General features: G+C 41.3%; 1 protein-coding gene across 10 annotated transcripts in view; it reads left to right on the top strand.

Moving 5' to 3' along the window:
* The window catches only part of myo9aa (myosin IXAa), a 122976-nt gene extending 110030 nt beyond the window's left edge, over positions 1-12946 (top strand). For 6 of the 10 annotated variants that reach the window (XM_061815300.1, XM_061815303.1, XM_061815302.1 and 3 more), the window contains 18 exons: positions 2166-2265; positions 2472-2678; positions 3336-3430; positions 3589-3722; positions 3861-4081; positions 4579-4695; positions 4807-4995; positions 5095-5142; positions 5732-5843; positions 6574-6635; positions 6855-7047; positions 7181-7309; positions 7402-7507; positions 7585-7716; positions 7832-7955; positions 10841-11049; positions 11135-11274; positions 12166-12946. In XM_061815300.1, coding sequence (XP_061671284.1) covers positions 2166-2265; positions 2472-2678; positions 3336-3430; positions 3589-3722; positions 3861-4081; positions 4579-4695; positions 4807-4995; positions 5095-5142; positions 5732-5843; positions 6574-6635; positions 6855-7047; positions 7181-7309; positions 7402-7507; positions 7585-7716; positions 7832-7955; positions 10841-11049; positions 11135-11274; positions 12166-12656 — 2809 coding nt within the window. In that variant the 3' untranslated portion in view covers positions 12657-12946. The remainder of the gene's footprint in view (positions 1-2165; positions 2266-2471; positions 2679-3335; positions 3431-3588; positions 3723-3860; positions 4082-4578; positions 4696-4806; positions 4996-5094; positions 5143-5731; positions 5844-6573; positions 6636-6854; positions 7048-7180; positions 7310-7401; positions 7508-7584; positions 7717-7831; positions 7956-10840; positions 11050-11134; positions 11275-12165) is intronic. The other 4 variants (XM_061815306.1, XM_061815298.1, XM_061815305.1 and 1 more) reach the window with 3 other exon arrangements.
* The last annotated feature ends 805 nt before the right edge of the window (positions 12947-13751 follow it).

The raw sequence follows: 13751 nt of genomic DNA, 5'->3' as shown, positions 1-13751 counted from the left end.
GCAGCTACGTAGAGTGAAGAAAATAAGTATTTGAACACCCTGCCATATTGCAAGTTCTCTCACTTAGAAATCAGGGAGGGGTGTGAAATTTTCATCGTAGGTGCATGCCACTGTGAGAGAGATAATCTAAAAAGAAAAATCCAGAAATCACAATGTATGATATTTTTTAACAATTTATTTGTGTGATACACCTGCAAATAAGTATTTGAACACCTGAGAAAACCAATGTTAATATTTGGTATAGTAGCCTCTGTAATTACAGAGGTCAAACGTTACCAGTAGTTGTTCACCAGGTTTGCACACACTGCAGGAGGGATTTTGGCCCACTCCTCAACACAAATCTTCTCGAGAACAGGTTTCTGGGCTGTCGTGAAGAAACACAGAGTTTCTGTTCCCTCCAAAGATTTTCTATTTGGTTTAGGTCTGGAGACTCCCTAAGCCACGTCAGAACCTTGATATGATTCTTACGGAGCCACTTCTTGGTTTTCCTGGTTGTGTGCTTCGGGTCATTGTCATGTTGAAAGACCCAGCCACGACCCATCTTCAATGCTCTTACTGAGGGAAAGAGGTCGTTCCCCAAAATCTTTCAATACATGACTGCGGTCATCCTTTCCTTAATATAGTGCAGTCGTCCTGTCCCATGTGCAGAAAAACACTCCCAAAGCATGATGCTACCACCCCCATACTTCACAGTAGGGATGGTGTTCTTGGGATGGAACTCATCATTCGTCTTCCTCCAAACACGGTTAGCGTAATTTTGGTCTCCTCTGACCACTAAACCTTCTCCCACGACTCCTCTGTATCATCCAAATGTTCTTTGGCAAACTTAAGACAGGCTTTGACATGTGCTGGTTTAAGCAGGGGAACCATCCGTGCCAAGCATGATTTCAAACCATAATGTCTTAGTGTATTACCAACAGTCACCTTGGAAATGGTGGTCCCAGCTTTTTTCAGGTCATTGACCAAGTCCTGTCATGTAGTCCTGGGCTGATTCCTCAAATTTCTAAGGATCATTGAGACCCCAAGAGGTGATATCTTGCATGGGGCTCCACTCTGATTGAGATTGACCGTTATGTTTAGCTTCTTCCATTTTCTAATGATTGCTCCAGCAGTGGACCTTTTTTCACCAAGGTGCTTGGCAATTTCTCCGTAGCCCTTTCTAGCCGTTTGGAGTTGTGCAATTTTGTGTCTGGTGTCTTTGGACACCTCTTTGGTCTTGGCCATGTTACAAGTTTGAGTCTGAATGATTGTACGGGGTAGACAGGTGTCTTTATGCAGCTAACGACCTCACACATGTGCATCTGATTCAGGATAATACATGGAGTGGAGGTGGACCTTTAAAGGCGAACTAACAGGTCTTTGAGGGTCAGAATTCTAGCTGATAGACAGGTGTTCAAATACTTATTTGCAGCTGTATCACACAAAGAAATCGTTAAAAAATCATAAATTGGGATTTCTGGATTTTTCTTTTTTTATTATCTCTCTCACCGTGGACATGCACATTGGATAAAAATTTCACACCGCTCCATGATTTCTAAGTGGGAGAACTTGCAATATAGTAGGGTGTTCAAATACTTATTTTCTTCATTTTAGGTACTTGAGAGGCAAACAAACCAAACTTAGCCTGAATATGGTATCGGGCTAAGAGATCCCTCTAGAGCAGTGATTTCCAATCTTTATAGAGCCAAGGCACATATTTTATGATTGAAAAATCCCACGACACACCAACAAAAGTAAATGTCACCAAAAATAGATCAAACAATTACTGTATGTACTTCCTGCCATCTAATAGAAGAGGATTTTTTGTTCTGTCTCTCATTGTACCTCACTGGCATAAATAGATGAATAAAGATACATTATTTCTTGGAATAAATCTTTTTTTTTTTTTTTTTAGCAATTACATAAAATTGGATGATTTCCCATGGCGCACCTGAAGGGTGCTCACGGCCCACTAATGTACCCGGGCACACTATTTGGGAATCACCGCTCTAGAGCGAGAGAAGACATAATGCAACTTTTTTATAGGTCAAGTTGTCTATTTTTTTAATAAATTATGAACTGTGAGTAGTTAGCCAAATTAATGTAATGTCTTTCATTTTTTCCCTTAATACTTAAGTTTCAGATTTGACTTTTTTTTTTCTCTCTCTTCACTGTTTTCACTTCAGATTTGAGGGCGTTAACGTCACCAAAGAGCCGCTCCAAGCTAGCCCCTCAGAGGGCCCTGCGTATGTTTCCCGACTACCTAAAGCAACAAAACCACGTGATGTAAGCAATCTAGGATTTTTCTTAGGATAAATAAATGCAGTAAATTCTACATTTTGGTGAAAAGAATGAGTGTAAGTGCAGTATTTGAGAACAGGTGATGAATTTGGTGAAACACAACTAGCTGTAGAAGAACAAGGCTATTACAGCAACAGGGCTTTAGCCTCTTACTGTTTCAACATGCTGTTATCACTTCCGGTGAACTCCAGGTGGGCAGAGTCGGGCGGAAAAAGAAAGCCCGAATGTCACGGACTCGCTCCGACTTCCTCACCCGTGCACCTGTCCCTTCTGTTGGGGACGATTCAGATGAGGATGACAATGATGCCACCAGTCCCGAACATTCCCCCCTCCCCCTTTCCAAGCAGAGCTCCACGGAGGAAGGCTTCGGAGGCTCGTGTTTTAGTGACTCCGACATGGTAACAGGCCACATTGAAGCCATTACTGCCCTTGGCTTCGTTCTTTACGTCTGCTTCTTTTCTCCTAACCCCAACAGCATAGAGACCTCCTGACACTGCTTTACTCTTGAGCTTCCACATCTGTTTTGTTTGAATGACTTAGTGGAAGACACATTTTGAAATGCCCAAAAATAGGTTGGTATTGACAAACCATCTATCCTCGAGAAGAAGAAAGCAACTGTTAGAAAATGATTTTACATTATGGGTTCCTAATCCTCCTTTACAAAGATATTCGTGAGTAAATGTTAATCTCACACAAGATGGAAGCAGGGCAATTTTTCAAATTTGTTTTCCTTAATCTTTTTACTAAACCATTAGAGGGTTTACTAACATAACTTTTCCTTTGTTTCTCTCACAGGTGTTTCTGCTTTTTTTTTATGTTCATTGTATTTTGTGCAAAATATGCATGCTTTTGTCTTTTTTAAGTCTACCTCTCTCAACGTGGTTTAAGTGTAAAATCTGTTGTTCCAAAATGATATTTCTGAATGGGGGGGGGGGGCTAATTTGCGCTGGGGCTAATATAAGGTATTGCTACTGGTAGGCTATATTATAAACCGTTTCAGGCAGAATTTGTCCCCACTTTGGCCTAATGATCATTCTCACACATTGTTATTCCAGCCTGCAGGTCCAGAAGCAAAGAGTCTACACAAGGTTTTGTCGTCTGAAGATTTAAGAAAAGTGAACTCTTTGCGCAAGAACTCACGAGATGGAAGGTTAGTTGTTGTCCAGAAAAAAAACATATATATATATTTTTAATGGAAATAAATAAATAATATATAATAAAATATAATAATGTTGTACATTTGAAGCACAATTTTATGCTGCAATTACATAGTGTTTATAATGAGATGTTCTGCACTTTAATTTTTAGCAGAGTTCGCGGAAAGATGCGTTTCTGGGGCAAGACTAAACACAGTGATAAGAAGACCTCCAGAGAGAAGCTGATCTGTGGGGCCGATTCCCTGGAAGGAGAGAATGGAGAGGCTGGACTATTGCTGAGAGAAGGTCTACTCTACAAGATCATTTATTTATTTCTGTCAATCGGATCAAATGTTTTTGAGTGTGGACGTCATGGAAGCTCTACATACTTTCGGATTAGAAACTCTGCAATCACAATCTCTCTGCTTCTTGTTTGTCCCACAGGTCAAGAAACCCTGTCACCTTGTTGCAGTCCTGACGCGACCTTGGACCGAGGTTTCAGAGACTTGAAAGAGAATAAGGAACCTTCTCCCAAGTTGAAGCGAAGACGGAGTATAAAGATCAGCAATGTGGCTGTGGAACCTATTCAGTGGGCAAGTGATAGCCTGCAGATCATCACCTGCACCAATGACTACAGAAGCATGAATGATTTTCTAATGAAGAAGGTATGGCCAACCATATACACACACACAGGGATTCTTTAATGGCCTTTGTGGGATAAAATAAGAAAGCCAACACCCTTTTGTAAAGGTTTTTGTGATTGCTGTTACATCCTTAAATATTGGGACAGTCAAGCAATCATCAACAAACCTCATTTTGGAAGCTCCAGTCTTTTTCAACACTTACCAATCACCAGTGGAGCTTTTATCTGCTTAATGTGTCTTGAAGACACTGTTTGTCTGTCAATTGTCCAAATCCCAAGTGCCTCATGTTATCATGGTGCACTGCATGAAATACCTTTTTGTAAAATTTGTACTTTTTTTTGTAAAGCCCCCACGTTAAAGGCATCACAAACATGGTACTTTCTTTTCAAATCCAATATAACTAACGTATTATTTTCTTTTCAAATTCAATGTGTGTCTCATATATCAAGAGGCAACATAACAAAAGACATTCTGCTGTGAGACAGCTGTGTTTAGTTTACTTTTGATTTTTACTTTAGATTAATGACTTGGACACAGAGGACAGCAAGAAGGATACCATGGTGGACGTTGTCTTCAAAAAAGCACTGAAGGAATTTCGTTTAAATATCTTCAACTCCTATTCCACAGCCTTGGCGGTATGGAATCTTAGTGGATTGTCGACCGTTCACGCAGCACAGTATGATCTACTTTGGCTGGAAAATTGTTTCCACAGTAACTTGATCAATTCTATGCCCATCTTACGCCAGCTGGACGATGGTAAGAGCATCCGCTACAAAGACCTCTACGCTCTGTTTGAGCAAATCCTTGAGAAGACAATGCGGCAGGAGCAGAGAGACTGGAGAGAGTCTCCCGTCAAAGTTTGGGTTAACACCTTTAAAGTCTTCTTGGATGAGTTCATGACTGAGTATAAACCTCTGGAGAGCACACAAACTAAGGTAATGCCATCACACACAGCTATAAGTAATGCAAGTGCTGTGCTGTAGATCAGATTTGAAATAATCATCATGTTTGTGATGTCTGTCTTTGTTTTACAGCAACCTAAACCTGAACGTAAAAAGCGGAGGAAGAAGGATGCAGACATTGTAAGTTTCTTCTTTGACATCATTATTATACTACAACTATCCGAGCATCACAAGGGTCTACTTTCCCTTACATTGTAATTTATACAGTAACTCGTTAATTACGCGTGTACACTAACCAGCAACATTACTTCCACTTGCATAATATTATGTGATATAAGAAGTGACTCAAAATTCTGCCTTTGTAATAATGTTCAGTTTTGCCTGACACTGATAGAGGTGTGAATTTAGCAGTATGTTTATTATTCGGGTTGTAATTTGGAATCGGAGAGAACTTCATACATTATTATGGGAGCGGTGTCAAATATTTTGTTGCCCCCAGTTGAGGGTGAAAATGTAAAAAATATCAGTAACATCTCCTGTTAAGAAGCTGCTGCTAAGATTATGTGTGCGAAGTTTTACACTATTGTACACTAATGTAAACTACAACAACTGTAAACACATTACATAATATAACATGATAGTACTCTATCATGTTACCATCAATATTACCATCAATATTTGAAAAAAAGCTCATGTTTTGGAGATATGAAAACCTGAAGATATGATATGAAACCTTTGTAATTGACATTTCTTCCCCTCCCATATAAAGGTAGAGGAGCATAATGGGCACATCTTCAAGTCCACCCAATATAGCATCCCCACATACTGCGAATACTGCTCATCGCTCATTTGGATGACGGAACGTTCCTGTGTTTGCAAATGTGAGTATGCCTACACACAAAATACAATGTTTTTAAACTAATCATTTGTAAAAGTAGTTGAACTGTTATTTCAATCAATGGTTTCTGAAATTTAAAAAAATAAACTAACATTTACTTCTTCCTGAAGAGCTTTATTAGCAATTCTGTTAGTTTTATATGTTCGTGATTTAACCAAAAACAACTTTGCCAGATGGAAAATCCACTTTTTGACCTAAAACACTTATTTCCTTACGATATTATGGTTTATCAAACCATGTGATAAAACTAAGTAATAGAGTATGTGTGACTGCAAATAACACCTACTGTAAGTAGATATGATTTGATTAGTCACATTTACTGTACATGTTTATTAATGCAGCTCCCGCTACGGCCCTTTGCTTCATAAAGACTTCCTCATGATCTCACCCGACCATACGGCATCTAACGCACGTATACAGTGTCTTAGGCTGGCCTTTGAAAACATATCCTGTCCTCCCTCCCTCTTCTGTCCTAATCAGATTGTCTTCAACTGGACTCATGGGGTCTGTGGCTCTGTGACGCTCGGAATTTTTCCCCACACTTTGTCCCTTTCTTCACTCAGTATAGTCTTCTCATTCCCGCCAATGCTACTCTGCCCGTCTTCATCCTGTAGTCTTTGTCTTTGACTCGACTTGCTGAAAGATGAGATGGCACTGCCTGTCTTTGGATAATGGCAATAATACAATTGATTTTTCTCGCTGTGCTTACCCAGTGTGCCGTTATGCCTGCCACAGAAAGTGCTGCCAAAAGACGACCAGTAAATGCAGTAAGAAGGTGAGTCGACTACATACAAGTAGTACAAATACAAGTCCAATGACCTGACTTTTGTAATTGTAGCCTCTTCAGTATACAATACACTTATTTATGCATTCAAATGCTATTAGAGATGCCTTCTTCATGTCAATACATTTTTGAACTAGAAAATTGGCAATCTTTTATTGTATTGGTGTATCTGCCTGTGTAATCAAGCAATATTTTTGGCACTGTGACCAGTTTGACCCAGAGCTTTCCCCAAGACAATTTGGGGTTGAGGTGGCGCGGCTGATAAATGATGAGCGAACAGTGCCCCTTGTGGTGGAGAAGCTAATCAACTACATCGAGATGCACGGCCTCTACACTGAGGGTATCTATCGCAAATCAGGCTCCACCAATAAAATTAGAGAACTCAAACACGGACTTGACACAGGTAACTTTAGCAACCACTTATAATTGTTGTAAAAATTGCATTTTGAAACCGTGGCTGAGAAAGATTTAAAGATGGCTGCTCCTACGAGATGAACTTTGCTTCCGTTTTCTACACTGCCTCCATGTTGCCCCAGATGTGGAGAGCATGAATCTGGACGACTACAACATCCATGTGATTGCGAGTGTGTTCAAGCAGTGGTTGCGAGATCTCCCGAGTCCTCTTATGACGTTTGAACTGTATGAGGAGTTTATACGTGCTATGGGTAAGTCAACAGCATGTACCACGTGTTAAAAATGCCTTGCACCGCTTTTCTTGTGAGTGTCTAAAAACAAAAATCTCTTTGTGCTTTCTTAGGTTTGCAGGATAGAAAAGAAATGATTAGAGGCGTGTATTCAATTGTTGACCAGTTAAACAGAACGCACCTGAACACACTGGAACGCCTCATATTTCATCTTGTCAGGTAAGTGAAGGGGGTTTGAACACTGCAAAATGAATTGCTGCTGACAGAGTAGTCAGAGACTGAATTCATACTTTTAGGATTGCTTTGCAAGAGGAGACAAACCGTATGTCGGCTAATGCCTTAGCCATAGTTTTTGCCCCTTGTATCCTGCGATGTCCAGACACTATTGATCCACTTCAGAGCGTTCAGGACATCAGCAAGACCACAGCGTGAGCAACCTGTATTGTTAGTCAAATGAAAATAAAAGACTAAAATATTGTGTACTATCTGTGTGCGCAGGAAATCTTTGTAGTCCCACTGAGGTGTATTTTTGTCCCTACCTAGGTGTGTCGAACTTGTCATTTTTGAACAGATGACAAAGTACAAAGTGCGCCTCAAAGGCATCAATTCCCTGGAGTTTGCAGAAAATGAGGCCAAATGCAGACTGACCTTCATCCGAAGATCAATGGTAAGATCAAATGTTGAATGTTATTGCTTTGGAAAAGGCTGAGCCCCCTGTATGTGACTTCTGTTCTTTGCCATTTCTTCCTTTTATGATTCCCCTTCTTCCCCCATCCTTTACATGCACCTTACTATGCACAGTAAGGTTGTAAGAAGTAGGAGTAATAATAATCCTAATAAGTTTCACTTGTAACACACTTTACATAAAGCCAATGATCTTAAAGTGCTAATGTACAAGTTTTTTTTCCCCACGCACGACTTGTGCCCCGATGCACAAAGCAAAGTTCATAGGCATGCTTGGATGATTTTGCTTTGGAAAAAAAGGCAGATTTCCGACTTTTTCATACCAAAATGACCATTCTCGAGATAAGCGCAAATCCGTTGAGATAATTTCAGGGGTGGGGGGGGTTATCGTGCGCCTGCCTCTCGGTGGTGGGCTCCGAGCTGCGAGTTCAGCTTATTGCTAGCACAAGCACGACTATCATATGCCGTTCTAACTTGCTCGGTAGTGTAAATATTTGCATTTTGCGACATAAACATTAAAACTTCTTTGCGGCAGATTACTCGATTGGACAACGTAGTTATACAGTATAACGATCCAATCGTGTCAGTGGTTAATCGAGTTTCACCATTGCCATGTTCATGTGTTCTCGGTTCTCAGAAATCGCAGTGTAACTTGTTTGTTAGCCAAGTAATGGCGCGCGGGACTTAGCGCGAACTGTGCGATGGTGTGTTCAAAGTTTCACGATGGCGAAAGTGTTAGAAAAAAAGGATGAAGATCGAGCGAGGGCAATTGACAAGGATGCTAGAATCAAAAACTGTTTCAGACGGGCATGGCTTGAAAAAAGTGTAACCGTGCAGATAGGACCGAAAACGGTATCAACATGTCTAACCGAACACATACAAAAAGTGGACATTCCAGGCAAAGTACTGTGCACTCCGTGTTCCGATAGGAGCAAAAAATATCCAGGAGGAAGCTCAACACCCCCCCCCCCCCAAACATTTTCAGTGTTTTTCCAAAGTGGTCATTCTCATCCATGGTTGCCAGTGTGTGGGATTTAGGATTAAGTAGAAAGAGGCAGGGTCTCTCGTTCATTGCCATGTCCCTATAAATCTTGGCTCTAAAACATGACATTGCTAAGAAAGTAATGCCCACTTTATGAAATCTAATTGAATAAGTACAAAAGTCACATGGTTTTCCTTTATTTTCTTTTAGGTAATGGCTGTATTTATCTCTGACACCATCATTATAAGAGTTATTGAAACAAAGTACTGTAGTGCTTTGACCTGACCTCTGAAGGTGTGTCAGTAAAAATATTTGTAACTTTACCTTTTCATTTTTTCTAACTCACAGTCAAATGGATCTAAAAAGGTAAAGTATTGTTGATCACTGTTTTATCTGTTGTGATAGCAACTGTCTTGTGGTTTGTGGGTGGTTTTCGTGTTGGGTGGGATTTTCTTTTGTTCCCATCCAAGGGATGGGGGTGCCTATGACAGCACTGTCCTTTTCATTCTGTGAGAGGCAACAACTTTTTATGCATGAAAAAGATCTGGAATTAGTCTGGAGACAGCCTTTCATTCATCTTTCAAGTTATAAAATGTGCTTTGTGGGGTCCATAAAAATTTAGGAACAAAAGTATACTATTATCATTGAAAAAATCTAACAGTTTCACACACTTTGGGATTCCCCGTTTGGAAATAAAGTGCTACCAATGCTGTAATTAAGGAGTAAAAAAAAAAATAAGTGTTTGTCATTAGCATGAATAATACAGATGCATCTCTGTAAATGAGAATACGTATTCTATTTCATTATCCATCCATCTTCTACTTCTTACCCGAGGTCAGTCGCTTTACCATGGATGCCCAGACTTCCCTCTCCCAGCCATTTCATTCCGCTTTTCTGGGGCGATCTCGAGACGTTTCCATGCCAGCCAAGAGACGTAGTCTCTCTAGCATGTCCTGGGTCATCCCCTGGGTCTCCTTCCATCCCCGGAACACCTCACCAGGGAGGCGTCCGAATCATATGCCCGAGCCACCTCATCAGGCTGCTCTCAATGCGGAGTTGCAGCTGTTCTACTCTGAGCCCCCTCCAGGATGACCGAGCTTCTGACCCTATTTCTAAGAGAGAGCCCGGACGCCCTGTTGAGGAAACTCATTTTGGCCGCTTGTATCTGGAATCTTGTTCTTTCAGTGATGACCCACAGCTCATGACCTTCAGTGCGGGTAGAAACGTACTGTAGACCTGGAGAGGGAATGACCTTGTTTTGTTTTTCATCCCAACCACTTCACACTCAGTTGTTAACCGCTCCAGTGTGAGTTGGTCACCACTTGTTGAATCCAACAGAACCACATCATCTGCAAAAAGCAAGGATGCAATACTGAGGTCACCGAACTGGACTCTTGGTGACAAGTGCACTTGTGGTCACCCTCATGCTTGGACACGGTGTTCATTATGGACAATCCGTGATGAACACAGATGTCCTGGGTGGGTTAAGGTAAAGTCATTCACGTAGAGAGAAGAGCAACAGCAAGAGGACACATCCTTGAGGCGCCCTGGTAATGGTGTGGGTGAGGTGGTGTCCCACAGCCTCACCTGCGGTGTATTATCATTCAGGTAGTTGTAAATCCACTGGCATACGGCAGGCAAGACGCTCAGCTGGAGAAGCACACTCTTATTTACTGATTTATAAATATTTGATAAACAAATCCTGCGCTTAAACATACAGTAATATAGTCGAACAGCTGCAATGTACCTTTTTATGCCTTGTAATGTGTGCAATGTGCACAGATGAACTTTCCTGCTTTATGGGTGCACAGGTGCGCTTTGTGGGGACTCCCATTTGCTCCCACACAACTTGAATCCTGTACTCATCTCCGTGGTTTGTTTTGCAGGGAAAAAGTCAGTTTCGACGTCTAAGCTTCCACTCGCCTTCACCTCCTGCTAGCCCGGGATTTACGTCTTTGACAGACACCTTAAAAGAGGAGAGCGAAGGAGAGGAGGGAATTGAGTCTTTGGTTGAAATCTCCGAGCATCAGCACGCAGTAATGGCGCAGGAGGAGAGAGTGCTGACCGAGAAAATTGAGAACCTGCAAAAAAAGAAGTAAATACTGTCACTGCACATAATTAGCAAGTACCTAATGATGTGTTCTCGCCTCGTGTGTTAATGTGAATCCTTGCTCCTCCAGAGAGGAGCTGACTTTTGACATGCTGGCTCTGGAGCCACTAGCATCCGATGATGAGACTCTGGAGTCAGAGGCCTCTATCGGTACAGCTGACAGCTCTGAAAACCTCAATGTAGACTCTGGAGTCATTTCGGACTTCTCTGGTATGTCAATATATTAGAAGCTGTAAATACAGTGTTTCAAAAGTAATGGGTTTCTTTTTGTTGGTTTTTAGAAAATTTTAATTGAAACAGAATATGTGAAATGTCATCTTTGACTAAGAATGTTCAACAATAAGTCAGTTGTCCACCTCGACATGCAGCACTTTTTTTTTGTGGCAATCAAGCCACTGTTTCACACATGCCTGACCAACATCTGACAACATTTGCGGAGTTACTGAAGCACACGTTTCTGATACAGTCTTCAGCATTGGGAGATCCTAATGCATTTTTCCATAGAATTCTGACTTATTGTAACCCCACAGTAATAAAGAAAAAAATCACATTGCGTGAGATCAGGTGAACAGGTAGCCAATTCTATGGGAACGCGACAATGAAGCCACCAATCTGGAAACTGCTCGTCCAGGAACGCACAAACCTCACGCGAATAATGCACGTAGGGCACCTTGTTGTTTCAAAATGACCTGCATCACCAAGTCAAAAGTCTATGGAACAATTCCTCAGGATCTCCTAATGCTTGAAGTACGTATCAGAAATGCGTGTGCTTCAATGATTCCTGAAATGTTGTCAGATGTCGGTCAGGCTTATGTGAAATATAGTGGCTTGATTCCAACACAAAAAAATGAGTTTTTACATATAGAGAGATGTGTACTACTCGCTTATGGATGAGCATTCCACATCAAAGATGGTACCACAAATATTGGTATAATATGTAGATTTTGCCCAGTTAATTTCATCTACTTTGTTTCAATTAAATTTTTTCTGTGACTTTTGAAACACCCTGTTTCGCTATCCTGCCTAACATTACCCTTGTGGCAAATTGTAATAATTATCCCTTCATAAATAGGTGAAAACTTAATTGTCCATATCTTTCAGAGAGAGGGCCAGTTTTTGCTTCCACTTGGTCACGAATATCTGATGGGAAGAGCCCACGACATCGTAGTCTGAGACGACAACCCGACTCCCTGGATTCAACTGATTCTTACTCTATTTCTGTTTCCTCCTCCTCATCACACTTACAGCTGTTACCTCCCCCCGACTCCAATACCAGCCGTGGTTTTCTCTTCCACTCTGCCTCCAAGTCTTCCTCTTCAAGCTCAGGTGCATCACTGGCCCCGAATGCACCTCAAGCTTCTTGCTCTGACAGTTTAAATTGCAGTCCTTCAGCAGAGCTGGAGAGCATGTTTGACGAAAGACCACAGTTTACCAGCCACGGCACCTTCAATCCGGAGAGAGGCAAACAGAAACTTAGGGGGGTAAAACATTCATCCCAGAGGCATACCAGAGAAGGCGGTGGTCACAGCAGGGAGCCACCCGACATACAGCAGCAGCTTGTGTTGTATGGCAGCAATGAATTCATGGTATGAAGGAAGCCATGATGACATTCCCTGGATGCACACTTATTTAGCCTTTTAACCTGTCAAAGAATTGTACCGAAGTGCCCTGTATAGTGTTCCCAACACCGATGTAGGGGTACAAGATGGTCAGCAGAAAGAGGTCCCATGCTCTCACAGTGCCTTGGCAGAGGAGACGTGATGGTCTGGACGAGGGAGCAAAGGGAATGTTTGAATATGCAAAAGACCACAAGAATCAGTGAATATTCCAGGGATGAAAAGCAGAAGTATTGTACAAAAATAAAATGTGACTTCAAGGATAACTGATGTTGCATTGGAGTTAAATCTCACAATTATTAACTTCTCTGTGAGTTTACAGTTCATAACAATGTAAGCAGTGGTTGGTGGAGTACAAAATATAATTTTCCCCTTGTATTTAATGAAATTTAATGTCACGTGAATTCTTATTAACCCGTACAGATATAAATAATGTACAAAGCTGGAACACCAGTTTATACTGGGTAGTCAAAGTCAAATATTTATCATCTTTTGTCAAACTCCCCCCCCCCCCCCTTTAGCTATTTTGGTCAGAAGTTACAGATTTGGGCAATGGAGGCTTTATGTGTTTGTGTGTTGATGTGCCAAGCGCGCATGAGAAGCTCATAGCTGCAGTAGCTGCTAAATTTCCACACTACAAAGGAGCTACCACCATCAAAGGGACCAAGTTAGTTGGTGTGTAATTCCTGCCAAGGTGACCTGTGTGCTGCAACAATGTCAGATGTGTATAATATAATTTTTGCATTAACTATTTAACAGGCATAAAGCAACTCCAATGTACAATACAGTCAATATGTACAGTGCAGTGAACAAAAATGCCAGATATTGTGACACCCAAGTAGCAAACCCGCCCCCTGACTAATTCCTCAATAGCAACCAAGAAATAATGCAAATCTTGTCTGGTCTTGATTCCTGTATTCTGTCATCTGTAGCCCAGATATAATTTCAAGGAAGTGTTATATTTGGGTAAAGATCTACGACCTTGGCCTTTGAGGATATCAGTGAAGTAGTCGATAAAGTTGAAGAACACCAACAATTTGCCGTCCATATATTGTGCTTTTTAAAGCACAA

Source organism: Syngnathoides biaculeatus, chromosome 3 (assembly GCF_019802595.1).
Source record: "Syngnathoides biaculeatus isolate LvHL_M chromosome 3, ASM1980259v1, whole genome shotgun sequence".
NCBI classification, from domain to species: domain Eukaryota; kingdom Metazoa; phylum Chordata; class Actinopteri; order Syngnathiformes; family Syngnathidae; genus Syngnathoides; species Syngnathoides biaculeatus.
The sequence above is the reverse complement of the archived record's forward strand: the minus strand, read 5'-3'. Positions and strand labels throughout refer to the sequence as shown.